The sequence below is a fragment of the Carcharhinus amblyrhynchos genome, chromosome 18 (assembly GCF_965287045.1).
Source record: "Carcharhinus amblyrhynchos chromosome 18, sCarAmb.v2.hapA, whole genome shotgun sequence".
Taxonomy (NCBI): Eukaryota; Metazoa; Chordata; class Chondrichthyes; order Carcharhiniformes; family Carcharhinidae; genus Carcharhinus; species Carcharhinus amblyrhynchos.
Window position 1 is genome coordinate 17851873 of NC_137341.1, and position 15692 is coordinate 17867564.

Sequence of the window (15692 nt, forward strand, 5' to 3'; positions counted from 1 at the left end):
GGAGGAGCTCCAGCTCAAGACAGATGAGCTGGCCTCTGAGGTACAGACACTGAGGCTCATCAGGGGGAGAGAGGGTGCCATTGTCAATGGGGTGCAAGTGACATCCACCCCCGCTAGACTGGCTAACTCTAAGGGTCAGGAACAAGAGGGGGGTGGGGAGCGTAGGAAGGGGGGTGGGGAGCGGATGCCTCAGCCTCTCAATCTGCATAACAGGTTTGAGGTTCTTGCTTCCAGTCTGGACGAGAACGAGGGAGGTGAGGTTGGTGAGCAAACTGCACACAGTACAGTGATGCAGCAGGACATAGGCAAAGAGAAGGTGAAAAGGAACGTAGTAGTAATTGGGGATAGTGGGGTGAAGGGTATTGACACTGTCCTTTGTCACAAGGACAAAGTGCACAGAAGGGTGTGTTGTCTGCCTGGTGCTCAGGTCCGGGATGTCGCATCTGGGCTGCAGAGGAACCTGGAATGGGAGGGTGAGAATCCGGTCATTATGGTACATGTGGGTGCCAACGGCATAGGCAAAATGCAAACTGAGGATCAGGGGAGGGAGTATGAAAAGCTGGGAATGGAATTAAAAAGTAGAACCGACAAGTTGGTTATCTCTGGGCTACTGCCTGAACCAAGTGCAGACGGGCGTAAGGTTGATAAGATTAAGGAAGTGAATGGGTAGCTCAGGGATTGGTGCGGGAGGAATGGGTTTGAATTTATGGGGCATTGGCATCAGTATTGGGGCGTGAGTATGGTTGGTGGCATTCTGGCAAATAGGGTCCAGGTGAAGGCTAGGATGAAGGCACTTTATCTGAATGCACGAAGCATTCGGAATAAAGTGGATGAGCTGGTGGCGCAGATCAGCACAAATGGATATGATCTGGTGGCCATTACAGAGACGTGGCTGCAAGGTGACAGAGACTGGGAGCTGAATGTCCAGGGGTATCAAGTGTTTAGGAAGGACAGGCGAGAGGAAAAAGGAGGTGGCATAGCTCTGCTGATTAAGGATAGCATCAGGGTGGTAGCAAGGGATGACATAGGAACCAAAGAGCAGAACGTGGAATCGTTGTGGATGGAGATTAGGAACAGCAAAGGGAGGAAGACGCTGGTGTCGTCTATAGGCCCCCGAATAATGATCTGGAGGTGGGGCGGGCTGTTAACACGCAAATAAGTGCAGCGTGCAGGAATGGAACGGCCGCAATTATGGGAGAATTCAATCTACATATTGATTGGTCGACCCATGTTGGACACGGTGGGCTCGAGGAGGAGTTCTTGGAATGCTGCCGGGATAGTTTCCTTGAACAGTGTGTGTTGGAGCCGACGAGGGAGCGAGCTATCGGGTTTACTAGGCTGATACCGGAGTTGAGGGGATTGAGCTATGAGGAGAGGCTGAATAAACTGGGCTTGTACTCGTTAGAGTTTAGAAGAATGAGGGGAGATCTCATTGAAACGTATAAGATGATGAATGGGATGGATAGGATAGAGGCGGAGAGGCTCTTCCCGCTCAAAAAAGACAGTAGGACTAGGGGGCACAGCCTCAAGATAAAGGGGAGGCGGTTTAGAACGGAGTTGAGGAGGAACTTCTTCACTCAAAGGGTGGTGAATCTCTGGAATTCTCTGCCCGTTGAAGTGGTGGAGGCTGCCTCGCTAAATATTTTTAAGAAGCGGGTTGATGGGTTCTTGATAAGAGAGGGGATTAAGGGTTATGGGGAGAGGGCGGGAAAGTGGAACTGAGCCACAACAGATCAGCCATGATCTTATTGAATGGCGGGGCAGGCTCAAAGGGCTAGATGGCCTACTCCTGCTCCTATTTCTTATGTTCTTATGTTCTTATATGTAATGAGGCGGGTAGAATTAGGGACCTTGCGGTGAAGGATCCTCTTGGGGAGAGTGATCATTGTATGGTGGAGTTTCTGGTGCAGATGGAGGAGGAGAAAGTGGGTTCCCGGACACGCGTCCTTTGTTTGAACAGAGGGGAGTAAGGTAGGATGAGAGAAGAATTGGCGAATGTTGACTGGGGGAGCGCGTTGGAAGGTAGGTCTGCTGAGGGGCAGTGGAGGATCTTAAAGGAGATCTTTCTTGGTGCTCAGCAGGAATTTATTCCGATGGTTAAAAAGGACCGTAGGAGGAGAGGGAATAAGCCGTGGATAATGAAGGAGGTGAAGGAAAGTGTTAAATTAAAAGCGGAGGCGTTTAGAGTAGCTAAGAGTAGTGGGTGAGAAGAGGATTGGGAGAGGTTTAAATGTCAACAAAGATTGGCAAAGAAGTTGATAAAGAAGGGTAGGAGAAACTATGAAGTTGGGCTAGCGCTTAATATAAAAAAGGATAGCAAGAGTTTTTATAAATATATAAAAAGGAAGAGGCTGGCTAGGGTGAACGTTGGACCCTTAGAGGATGAGAGGGGGGACTTAGTGGTAGGGGATGGGGAAATGGCTGAGGTCTTGAATAACTTTTTTGTTTTGGTCTTCACAGAGGAAGACGTGAATAATTTGCCGGGTGTTAGCGATGGAAAGGTGGTAGGACTGGAGGGTCTCAATGACATTATTGTTACTAGAGAGGTGGTGCTCGACAGACTGGAGGGACTGATTGTGGACAAGTCCTCAGGACCGGATGGAATGCATCCGAGGGTTCTGAAAGAAATGGCGGAGGTGATAGTGCATGCCTTGGTGGTTATTTTCCAGACGTCGCTGGATTCCAGGGAAGTGCCGGAAGATTGGAAAGCGGCTAATGTTATGTCGTTGTTTAAGAAGGATGCCAGGCAAAAGGCAGGGAATTATAGGCCGGTTAGTTTAACGTCTGTTGTAGGTAAAATGTTAGAATCCGTCATCAAGGAGGAAATAGCGAGGCATCTAGAGGGGAATTGCCTGATAGAGCAGGCGCAGCACGGTTTCGTTAAGGGGAAGTCGTGTCTGTCAAATTTATTGGAGTTCTATGAGGATGTGTCCAGAGCAGTGGATAGAGGAGAGCCGGTGGATGTGGTCTTTCTTGATTTTCAGAAGGCGTTTGACAAGGTACCTCACAGGAGGTTACTGCAGAAGGTAAGGGGGCATGGAGTTGGGGGTAGGGTGTTAGCGTGGATAGAGGATTGGTTGTCAAATAGGAGGCAGAGAGTGGGGGTTAATGGGTGCTATTCGGATTGGCGGTTGGTGACTAGTGGAGTGCCCCAGGGGTTGGTGCTGGGGCCTCAGCTATTTACCATTTATATAGATGATCTGGAGGAGGGAACCGAGTGTATGGTGTCGAAATTTGCTGATGACACCAAGATTGGTGGAACGGCAAATTGCGCGGAGGGTGTGGAGAGTCTGCAGAAGGATCTAGATAGGCTGGGCGAATGGGCCAGGAAATGGCAAATGGAATTTAATGTTGGCAAGTGTGAGGTGGTCCACTTTGGTAGGAATAATGGTAGGAAGGACTATTACTTACGTGGCAAAAAATTGCAGCAGGCGACGGTGCAGAGGGACCTCGGGGTCCTTGTGCATGAGTCGCAAAAACCCAGCGTGCAGGTGCAGCAGGTGGTCAGGAAGGCTAATGGGATGTTGGCCTTCATAGCGAGGGGGATTGAATATAAAAGTAGGGAGGTCTTGCTGCGGCTGTATAGGGCATTGGTGAGGCCGCAGCTGGGGTACTGTGTGCAGTTTTGGTCGCCGTACTTATGCAAGGATACTTTGGCCTTGGAGGGAGTGCAGAGGAGGTTTACTAGGCTGATACCGGAGTTGAGGGGGTTGAGCTATGAGGAGGCTGAATAAACTAGGCTTGTACTCATTAGAGTTTAGAAGAATGAGGGGAGATCTCATTGAGACGTATAAGATGATGAATGGGATAGATAGGATAGAGATGGAGAGACTCTTCCCGCTCAGAAAGGACAGGTACCTCACAAGAGGTTATTGCAGAAGGTCAGGGGGCATGGAGTTCGGGGTAGGGTGTTAGCGTGGATAGAGGACTGGTTTTCAAATAGGAGGCAGAGAGCGGGGGTCAATGGGTGCTATTCGGATTGGCGGATGGTGACTAGTGGAGTGCCCCAGGGGTCGGTGCTGGGGCCTCAGCTATTTACCATTTATAGAGATGATCTGGAGGAGGGAACCGAGTGTTGGGTGTCGAAATTTGCTGATGACACCAAAATTGGTGGAAAGGCAAATTGTGCGGAGGGTGGGGAGAGTCTACAGAAGGATCTAGATAGGCTGGGCGAATGGGCCAGGAAATGGCAAATGGAATTTAATGTTGGCAAGCGCGAGGTGGTCCACTTTGGTAGGAATAATGGTAGGAAGGATTATTACTTACGTGGAGAAAAACTGCAGCAGGCGACGGTGCAGAGGCACCTCGGGGTCCTTGTGCATGAGTCGCAAAAACCCAGCTTGCAGGTGCAGCAGGTGGTCAGGAAGGCGAATGGGATGCTGGCCTTCATCGCGAGGGGGATTGAATATAAAAGTAGGGAGGTCTTGCTGCAGCTGTATAGGGCATTGGTGAGGCTGCAGCTGGAGTACTGTGTGCAGTTTTGGGCGCCGTACTTATGCAAGGATATTTTGGCCTTGGAGGGAGTGCAGAGGAGGTTTACTAAGCTGATACCGGAGTTGAGGGGGTTGAGCTATGAGGAGAGGCTGAATAAATTAGGCTTGTACTCGTTAGAGTTTAGAAGAATGAGGGGAGATCTCATTGAGACGTATAAGATGATGAATGGGATGGATAGGATAGAGGTGGAGAGACTCTTCCCGCTCAGAAAGGACAGTAGGACTAGGGGTCACAGCCTCAAGATAAAGGGGGTGCAGTTTAGAACGGAGTTGAGGAGGAACTTCTTCACTCAAAGGGTGGTGAATCTCTGGAATTCTCTGCCCGAAGTGGTGGAGGCTGCCTCGCTAAATATTAAGACGCAGGTTGACGGGTTTTTGATAAGCGAGGGGATTAAGGGTTATGGGGAGAGAGCGGGAATGTGGAACTGAGCCACGACAGATCAGCAATGATCTTATTGAATGGCGGGGCAGGCTCGAGGGGCCAGATGGCCTACTCCTGCTCCTAATTCTTATGTTCTTATCATTCTAGGTGGTAGAGATGATGGGTTTGGAAGGTGTTATCAAAGGAGCCTTGGCCAGTTGCTGCAGTACATCTTGCAGATGGTAAACAACACTGCCACTGTGTACCAGTGTGGTGGGAGTGAATGTTTAGGGCTGTGAATGGGATGCCGATCGAGAGGACTAATTTGTCCTGAATGGTGTTGAGCTTCTTCAATGCTGCTGGTGCTGGAATCACCCAGAGAAGTGGAGAGTATTCCATCACATTCCTGATTTATGCCATGATGATGCACAGGCTCTGGGGAGGCAGCAGTTGAGCTACTCTCCATAGAATTCCAAGCCTCTAACTTGTTCTTGGAGCCACAGTACATTGCTGATCCAGTTAAGTTTCTGGTCAATGGTAATGCCCAGGGTGTTAATGATGGGGGAGTCAGCAGTGGCAACGCCACTGAACGAGAAGACCGTTCAATTTTCCGCCTTGTATTTGAATAGACGGAATGGTACATTTCTCCTCTAAAAAGGGAGGCATCAATACTGAGTAAACCCATGCAGGTCAGGAATACACTCAATCACTGTGGCCAGTGTGGACTTTGCCCATTCCTAGTGGGAAAACTTACAGCCAAATCAAAAGTTCTAAGTGGCAATTTCTGTGCATGGCTGTTAGCCATCAGCTTCCATAATACTGTCTACCCCACGCTGCAAGTGGGATGAACTCCATTGGTATCACTCAACTTAGCAGTCTTGGTCCACTGAATCATTCCCATGGCAATGTTGTAATCTTCACACACGAAGCAAAATTAATTCTAGACATCAGCCTCCCCTTTCAAAGGTTTATCAAATCTGCTTCAACAATTCCAATTACTAACCAATTTCTGGCTTGAGGTTTTTTCTAACCATCTCCTTTAATTCTTATGATCACTGCTCATTTATTACTGTCTCACCTACCAGAAAGAATAGGCCATCACCAATAACCTCAAAGACCTCTACTCTATCAGCTCAACCCTTAACTTTCTCATATCCAGAAACAAAATAAAGTCCTAACATTACAAATGATCGTTGAAGGAAAACTCGAGTTTATGCTAGCACCTTCAGCATAGTAAAAACGTTCCAAGATGTTTCACAGGAATGTAATCAGGCAAAATTTAATATAGAGTCACAAGATTTGGATAAGTGACCAAACGCTCGTTTAAGAGCAACTTGTTTAACAGTTGGCATTGCTTTTAGATCTCTCATATACCGGCTGCATATCCTATAGAGACTGCCACCTAATGTAAATGTGGAGGACGTACACAAACACAGCTACAAATCAGTAGCTTCAATCGGACAATTTTTTTCCTGTAGCCTAATTTTAAATGCTGGGGCATGTGATGCAATGAAATAAGCCAACATTGCTATATGTCATTTGCTTATCTACCCCTTGATAATTAATAAATGTTGTCATATCTATCCTCAAACAAAAGGCAGGCCATTTTAACAACAAAAGGGAACAGTCTTTGAAAAAAACTGAAAAGGTTTTGGCAATTCCCCTCACGTGAGCATGACATACGAGTCAAAGTACAAGACTAGAACACAATGATTGTCGCCTAAAATTCATCTCCTGTCAGCTACTCCACGTCATTAACTGTGACTCATCTTATCTACCAATTTCCATACATGCTGTCCGAAAACAGGTTAGTTTCAGTCGCTGAGTAATCCAGTACAACTGCAAAGTGACCCCACACCCACATGTCAGACAAGCAAGTTGATTACATCCTGCTGCCATCCTTCAATTTCTGTGATTTAATCGCTCCTCTAATTAATCTAAATTGGATTCCATATAGTTCAACATCACTCTACAAATAATAACCTGCATTTATAATGACACCTCTTAATGTACAAGAGGTCAAAGAAACTTCCCCGAAACATAAGTCTACAATGAAATCAGTTGACTAAAGTTGCAACATTATAGCAGCAAGTTCAGGGGACCTCAGTCAGACCTTCATCTGAAGTCACTTAAGCATTTCAATTGCATTAAACCTTAATCAGTTGTTTAGCCGAAGTATTTACAGCTCTCCTCCACTTGGCAGACTTGCTGCTTGCTCCCTGTGTCTCTGGCCCTGCGTCTAGAACTTTAGGATCATGTTAACATTAGGAGGCACAGCTCTGCCAGTTACTAAAGCGCAAATCAAAAGGCTTTTGAAACGTACGATGGATTTTGAACTCCCAGCATGCCATGAGTCAGGGTGGGGGGGCAGGTTTTCTGACCAGTTAACACGTGAGTGTGGTGACAACAGGCACAAGCTGATTTCAACTCCAATATTTAAAAGGAACATTCCAAACAAACAACTTGATGAATATTGAGAGTTGGAAACACAACAGAAGGAATTGGCACAATGGAATCCAGATATTCAAAGGCTGCATTTTATTTTAGTCACACCTCCCTGGACGCAATGGTAGGGATTCTATGGGCTGCAGAGAGAAACTCTTCCATGCCGAAAGCAGGAACAAGCCTATTGATGCAACAAAGATGTGGCTCAAGGTAGCAGAGGAGATCAACACCGGGACTGTGGTGCCATGCTCAAGATTCAACGCTGAAAGCAGCTTCATGGCCTGAGCAGCTCTGGAAAAGTGAACATGTTCACCTACATCCTGACACATCAATTCCGTTCTGTCTTCTCAAGCTGATTCCAGCAAAGCACTCTTCGCGAAACCTATCATGCAGGCACACTACCCTGGGAGACAGGTCCTCCAGTCATAAGTCAACCTATAGCTGCAGGGAAGGTGCTGCTGGATATCTTGGCATGCTTGGCCATAGGAGATGGGGAGATACAGGCCACCCAGCTACCTGGTAACAGAATTAAATATTAGACAGCCACATAGTGCTCACTTACTCATTTGATGTCAACAACAAGTGAAATACAATCACGTACATAATGATCACTTAGAATGTGTATCTTCAGTAAAAAGTCTGACAACACCAGGTTCAAGTCCAACCAATTTATTTGATAGTAAGCTCACAAGCTTTCGGGGTTTGTCCCTTCGTCAGGTAATTCAGACTTTTTATTGTGTTTACCCCAGTCCAATGCCGGCATATCCACACGAATGTGTATCTTGGCAGTTCTAATTCATGTCTTTACTCTCCTCCAGGGACAAACATCCCACCAAGGGTGCCCCAGGATGATAATAGGACTCCTGAGAATGCACTGTCATCATGGGACTCACGCAGAGCATGTACCAACTCGGATTCTCAAACTTTTGTGTGTCCAATCAACCAAATTGTTGGGCTTGTATTTAGCGTTTCACACATCACAGGTGAGCAAAAGTAGATGGTGGGGAGAGCCCACATTGGAGGTCACATGATGCTCCAGGCTCTGCTCAGCTGGACATAGGTGCTTCACCTTGAGGACTGACAAGGTATTTCTGCAGTAGCAGCAGGAAAGGATGTGTGTTTTATTCGCAGGTGTTCCTGCCACACTGTGCACACTTGCAAAGAGGGTACAGGGATTTGTCTGGAACACGAGTAACAATGTTATTCGACTCTTGCAATGATAACCACTCTTTCCATGAAAGAAAATATCTGCATAGTGCATCAAATGCAGCAATTAAAGTGTGAATCATGAATTCCATCTTAAGTGAGATGTATGATATCTGGCCCTGGCCATTTATTGCCTATCTGCAACAAACTATTCTCCAGCTCACTGTTAGCAGGAAAATGTGTATGGGCAAAGGGATGAGGTAAAAGGAGACCTGGAAGTGGACATTTGGCACAAAGTGCTTCTGCTTCTCACCTATTACTCTCCTCATCATCACTGCCCTAGTCAGTAGTAACTCTCATATTACCTTTGATGATCAAACATTGCAGACCCTGCAAAAGGTGCAGGTCACTAATACTTACCAGGGTCCTCTCAGACTCCAAAACCCAGAGGGCATCAGCAAAATGCATCTCAGAATCTGAGCAGGGAAGTGCAGTCTACCTCTAACTCTGTTAAAGCCACAGTACAGAATTGTAATTACATAAATATATGCACAAGGGATGTGTGACACAATGTTAGATTGATTATCTTTGAGCCACCTAATAGTTTCTTCACACCACTCCTCAAGAAACATCTATTTTTGGTTGCTGTCTAGAAAGTGGCTTTTTTAGTTGCATTGAACTGCTGCTGAGCTGGGGGACGGGTATTATAAAGGGATACTTGCTTGTTTGCAGAACAGCTTTGTGGAGGGGGAATTATGGAATGGACAGTGAGGAATGGAATGGCTTTTCCATGCAGTTGTCAGGTGTGTGTTCCGGTGGAGTGTAACCGTATCTCACAATACATTTCCAGCAGCAAAGTGCATCACTGCTGGTGGATTGACACATTACATCCCATCTCCTCCTCTTCAGAAACATCTGTAGACCCTCTGTGCTCTTCATTTTATTTCTCTTGTAGGCCACATCACATCATAACTATTCTGGAGATCTGCTTTAAGATGCAAAGGGAGTAAAGAAGGCTGGACTGAAGCATCATGGCAGCTGCCCAGGATTTGACGATCTGGGGATGCCTTCATTACTACAGATGAACATCTGACGATGCTGGTTCCTGTGGGAAGCTACAGACACAAACCTGAGGGTCTGCTTATGTTGACTGGTGTCATTATAGGCAATATTGACATAATTGTATGTCGTGCCAAACAAGCCTTCAGATTTATGCCCAATGTGTTTGAATGCTGCCGAATATGCAATCATGCATATACCTCCACAGGAGCTCTGGAAGAAGCCAGAGCAAAGAAATTACAGGTGGTGTTGACTCTGATAGCCACAGTTAAAGCATAGCCACCAGTTTCACTTGGCATCAGGCCTTATTCCAGAGGCTGCAAATGTCTGACACCACCTGGGACAGGGCCCTGGGCCTCCTGAGACACTTAAGTCCCAACATGTCAACATGCTTATCCTGTCTGTCGAGTCTGCATGCTGAGTATGACTTTCTGTGGCTGCAGCTCTCTCCAAGTGCCCTCTTTCTATGCAGCTGCAGGTCATGATGAGCTTGCAGTTGCTGCTCCTGCTGTTCTTTCTTATGCTGGTCATCTTGGCCCTCAACCGAAGTGCAAAGTAACACAACATAATTGGTATCCATACTGATCTGATAGATCAGAGCTCCCAAGTAGATTGGATATATAAACCTCCAAAGCGATCAAAGTTACAACTCAGCACAAGTACTGTGAACAAAACCTTTCACACAGCAAGCAGCTGTGACGCTTCTGTACTTATCCACATATTTCCTTGGAATGTCTTTAAATTCCTCAATTGCTGCTGCGTTCTCAACTTACTGACAAGTTCCAGCAATTCCGGGAAACCCATGAATCCAAAGTTAAATTGCAAAAGCCATATTAACATTGCTGTAATTAACAATTAACATATTGAAATTGGCAAACTGCCACTCCTCTTGGGATTGTTTTACTCAGAATGGTGCGCTGCAGTTAAATGTAGAAGTCAGCAGCAATTTTCCTGGATGTAACCCCATCTCCTCCCACTACACCAAAACTCTCATGCTGCTGCATATTAAAATTCAGCTCATAGTCTTTGCAATGTTTGGGTTCATTGGCAATACTGCAAAGTACCACGAGAGGTTGCAGATCTGAACTTTTATTGGCATGGTTCTCATCCTCGCCATCTACAACAAATAAGCTATGAAACAATTTTTTAAAAAATTACAATTCAACTTTGTGTGTGCAAATTGCCAAGAGTAGTGTGGAACTTGCAGTCAGCAGAAAGTGTGGCTGTTGGAGCTATGTTCAGTTACCTGGCAACTTAAGTGCAAGAACATTAAGAACAAAATTCTGTCAGCAATGAAAATTTAAATGCTTTTCTCTTAAAAAAAGTGAAGCAAATTTGCATCCCTATTATGCAGCCATAATTTTGAATGCAAGAAGCCCCGCAAACAGCAGACGTGTGTCTAAAGTTAAAGCTCTATTCCATGGTTGTTCAGCGTGATGTTCAGCTCCATAGAGTAGGAGGCAGTGAGGTTCTAGCCCAATTTTAGCTGAAACCCCGATCCTACTCAAGGCTACTTTAATTATCTCAAAACTACTAAGTTAACGTGCATAGCAAGAATTATGATTAAACATGACCACAGGATGTCGCAATGCTTTTTTGCAGCCAACATGACTACTATTAAAGCACGCTATAATGTTACAATGCAGGAAACATTAAATATTTTCAGTACACCAGAGTAAACTTCCCAGCTCTTTTTCAAATTAGTGCTTTGGGGTCTTTTACATCCACCTGGGTGCAGCCAGGACTGCTGTTGAATGTCTCACCCAAAAGAGCCATTGCTGCCAAAGCTATGTCAAGAACTGGAAAAGATTGTTGTAGATCACCCCAGCAGCTCAAAATTCTTCCCATTCCTCTCTAACAAATTCATTCCAGATACTCTCAGATTTTCTATTACAAAGATCAAGGGTATGAAAATAATCCAGAGCTCCAGTTGGATAATAAATGTACTGTCGTGCTATCGTGCTGTCACAATGGTAACTCACTCCATGGGCTCAAACATCAATACCGGCATCTGTGACGAGGTATTAAAGGGTGGACAACATCCACAAAACAGGGAGGACTGTGGGAAAGGATTGAGGCAAAATTGTGGCAAGGGGTTTCATTTTAACATCCGAGAGAGTGCGGTTTTAAATATGATCATCTTTGAAGGGTGAAGATGCATTCTGTTTACATTTACTAATGGAAAGTTGTGCCTTTTCATACACAGAGGTGTTACACCAAGCTCCGGAACCAAGATGTCAAAAGAATTCAACAGTGGGAGAAGAATTACCAAACTAGACTGGCATTTGCTCCTTTACTTAGCTCTTGATCTTCACGCACACCTCCTGCCCTCCTTATTTGGCCACAAAACAGGGAGGGTGTCACTGAGATTTTTTTTTAAAACCTGTCATTTTGACAAAATCCTCTCTACTAAAGACACCTGATCCCACCTACTCCAGCATCTACTTGGGATGACACAACAGAGATTGGGAATTCACCTGACGATTAAAAGGTGGGTATGCAAGTTGCAGATACACTGCAGCGTATTACAATATAGTGTACCACACAATAGTTCAAGCATGGCGTGGAGCTGAAAGTGCCAAAATGAAAGTCAGCACTTGAAGCACCAAATGTTTTTATAGTGTAGGGTTATAAAAACAGACACTTGAACAAGAAAAACCACGTGGCATTGTAGGGCAGGAATTTTCATTACTCATGACTAACCAAAACTTAACTCGTCATCATTTTGTCAACATTTTTTTAGAAAGTTAAAAACAACTCAATAGTAGTAATGTCCATTGATTAAACATGAGTATTAGACATGTTGATGTCCCAGTCACCAATCCATTGATTATGTAATAATTCATCAAAACCAACAAGGCTGTATGATCCAGGCACATTATACTAGACTACACCAAATGCTGCATTATTACACAAGGTAAAAGCAAAATACTGCAGATGCTGGAATCTGAAACAAAAACAGAAAATGCTGGAGAATCTTAGCAAGCCTGACAGCATCTGGAGACAGAATAGAGCCAAAGGATTGGGGACTGGGACATCAACATGCCTAATACTCATGTTTAATCAATGAACATTATTGCTGTTGAGTTGTTTTTAAGCTTTCTTAAAAAAAAGTTGACAAAATGATGACAAGTTAAGTTTTGGTGAAAACCATGGTAGGATGAGTAATGAAAATTCCTGCTCTACAACGCCACGTGGTTCTTCTTGTTCAAGTGTCTGTTTTTACAATCCTGCACTATGAAAACAGTTGGTGCTTAAAGTGGATGACCCTTTGTCTGCGCTGATGAAAGATGATCCAGAATCAAAACGTTGGCTCTGTTCTCTCTCCACAGATGCTATCAGACCTGCTGAGATATTCCAGCATTTTCTGTTTTTGCTGCATTATAACCTCTAGTTTTCCACATAACAATCTCAATTTAATATTATTGGATAAGGGCCTAAAGCACAAAACTATCCCTAATACAGCATTAAGTTGCAAACTCACTCAAGTTAGCCTAAGGGGAGGACATGGGCACAAATGGCACAGCATGCCATGCTGATCTGAAGTTGGAATTAGGAAGAATTTCATAGAGAATCGTAGAACCCTACAGTGAAGAAAGAGGCCCTTCAGCCCATCGAGTCTGCACCGAACACAATCCCACCCAGGCCCTACCCCCATATATTATACCCATTAATCCCTCTAACCTACGCATCCCTGGACACTAAGGGGCAATTTCTTAACGTGGCCAATCAACCTAACCAGCACATCTTTGGAATGTGGGGGGAAACCAGAGTACCCAGAGGAAACCCACATATAGACACGAGGAGGATGTGCAAACTCCACACAGACAGTGACCTATATATTAAGCACTTTTCATTCCCTCCGTGCTTGATCCCGACAATAAACCAGGAAGTATTATCCTCAGCACTAATCACCTCCTCTTAATGAGATTTTACAAGCCTTCTGTACTTAGTTTCTTCCACAATAAACCAAAGTTTTGCTCACCAGCTCTCAAAAATGCATTGGGAAAGGAATAAATAATACAACAAAACACACAAGTAGACCACAAATCCCAGAATTCATTCTGCTCTCATTAAAAACAAGAATTATGAATGGCCCCTAACTGACCACTTCAGTCATAGAACAGAGGGAGAAGGGCGTGAGGAGAAATAGTATTTCCAGCAGAAACCCAAAAAAAATGTTCGGCTGTAGAGGTTTTATTTGTGGGTATTTTTCATTGCAGGCTTACTGTTGAAAACGTCAGACTATACATATCTGTACTAGAAGTGAAGAAAGCTGCTCTATGAATCATATCCACAATTAGTCTTATAAGGAAGTCTGCTTTTCTTGGAAAAAAATCACCATACTACATCTTAGATTTTAATGTCCACTGACAAATCCAATCAGACAACTAGTCAACAGGAAATCTTCTGAACATACAATCATGTTTTCTGTCAGCTCTCGAGTCTGTGGGTACCTTTCTGTGACTGTGACTATAACCATGCACTGGCCATGAGTCACCCTCTCCATTCAGGAATATTACACCGACTCGGCCCACTCCTGACTCACAGCCATGACTACAGTATGTCCACAAAACAGCAAGCAGCAACAGGAAATAAACTGATCTATACTGATTTTAAAGTGATTTCTCATTGAAGGATACTACCTTTCACACACCAGCAGTAATAATCTTAAAGGGCTGTATCAAGGATGTTGTAGTTGCTGCAGTAACAAAACATTTTACAGATATAAATGCATAATATATAAAGTTTTGTCACTTGCTTCTTTGCAGTATACCATTATATAATAGATTATGATTCACCAGTTAAATTAAAACACATACACAGCTTCTCTATATTAAAGTCACTTCTAGCATTTATTTTAGGAAAAACCCATTTTGTGCATGTGAACACTTATGCCTATTACCTCCTACAGATGTTACGCAACACCATACAAAGAGTCCTGTGTCTCTGACTTAAAAATTAAAGCCCTTTTACATGTGTAAAATAAATCTAAAAATTACAAGAAAGAAAGATCAGTCCTAGGTTAGAGTACATACACATTATATAAATGGAGAGATATGCATTGAGAAAAATCAATGTCAGGTCACAGTAAACACACATAAATAAAGGGAGACACACGTATGTATTATTTGTGAAGGCATTTTAAATCATAGATTGGTGAAAAGTACTAGCAGTTTAGAAAACGAAGATGAAAGAGGAGGGGGCAAAGGATTTAATAATATTGCTAAAGTGCAAAATATATGAACAGCATTCAGATGTGAAGACCAATGCAAAAAATAATGAATAAATGGCATGTAATTGAGGTAATGCCAAAAATAAAGGTAGGTCCAGCTCAGATTATTGCACTCACCTTTGGAAAGAGACATGATGGAGGCTGGAAATTGTTCAACAAATCCAAATAATGCAAAAGTTCATGAGTGCGTGTGTCCCCTGACACTCTCACTGACTGACTGACTGACTGGCCAGACAGACAGTGCTAGGGGGTGGTGGGAGCTGGCTGCACTGCGAGGATTCACGGAGGGAGCTGCAGCTTGCCTGGGATGCCCAGGCTGAGGGAGAGGGGGAGACAAGCACCCGCCTTAAGACAGCCGCCGTGCTAATTTCATGTCGGGAGGAAAAAAATTTTCCCCCCCTCCTCTTGTTCTTTCAGCACAGCCAGTGACTGATGAGCTCGCTCAATCACACACACCCACTCCAACTTGGGGCTGGAAACTAAATTCAAATTCCTCTCATCTTCACCCTCCAGGCCGGACAGCGAGCTCGCGTGCCGCCCCGCCCCGCCGGATCCTCCCCGCGCCCGCGCCGCTCCATCCCGCCCCGCTCCGCGCCGCGCCGCCCCGCCCCGCTGGACCCGTCCCTCCCCGCGCCGGACCCGCCTCTCTGCTTGATCGACAGCCTCTGGCAACCAATCGCCGCCTGGCTTCCCCGCCACGCTCCCACCCATCGACTGATTGACGGTGCCGCCAACCAATGGGGTGACGGTTTTCTGGCGGTTGCGTGACGACGGTCCCACCAATCGAACGGCCTCATACTGGGAGAATGGGTGATGGGTGCCGGGGAGTCGGCGGTGTCGGGTTTTTTTGATTGTTGACTGTTGCTCTCCACGCGCGGGAGGAGGAGGAGGGGGTTATTTTCAATGTGTAGTTTTTAAATCTGAATGGAACGGAAGACGGTTGGAGGCAAGT

General features: G+C 45.0%; 1 protein-coding gene across 1 annotated transcript in view; it reads right to left on the reverse strand.

The window, feature by feature from the left end:
• Window positions 1-15271, reverse strand: part of LOC145354875 (dual specificity mitogen-activated protein kinase kinase 3-like) — a 121968-nt gene extending 106697 nt beyond the window's left edge. The window contains exon 1 of the mRNA XM_080206435.1: window positions 14858-15271. Coding sequence (XP_080062561.1) covers window positions 14858-14873 — 16 coding nt within the window. The 5' untranslated portion in view covers window positions 14874-15271. The remainder of the gene's footprint in view (window positions 1-14857) is intronic.
• Window positions 15272-15692: the final 421 nt, after the last annotated feature.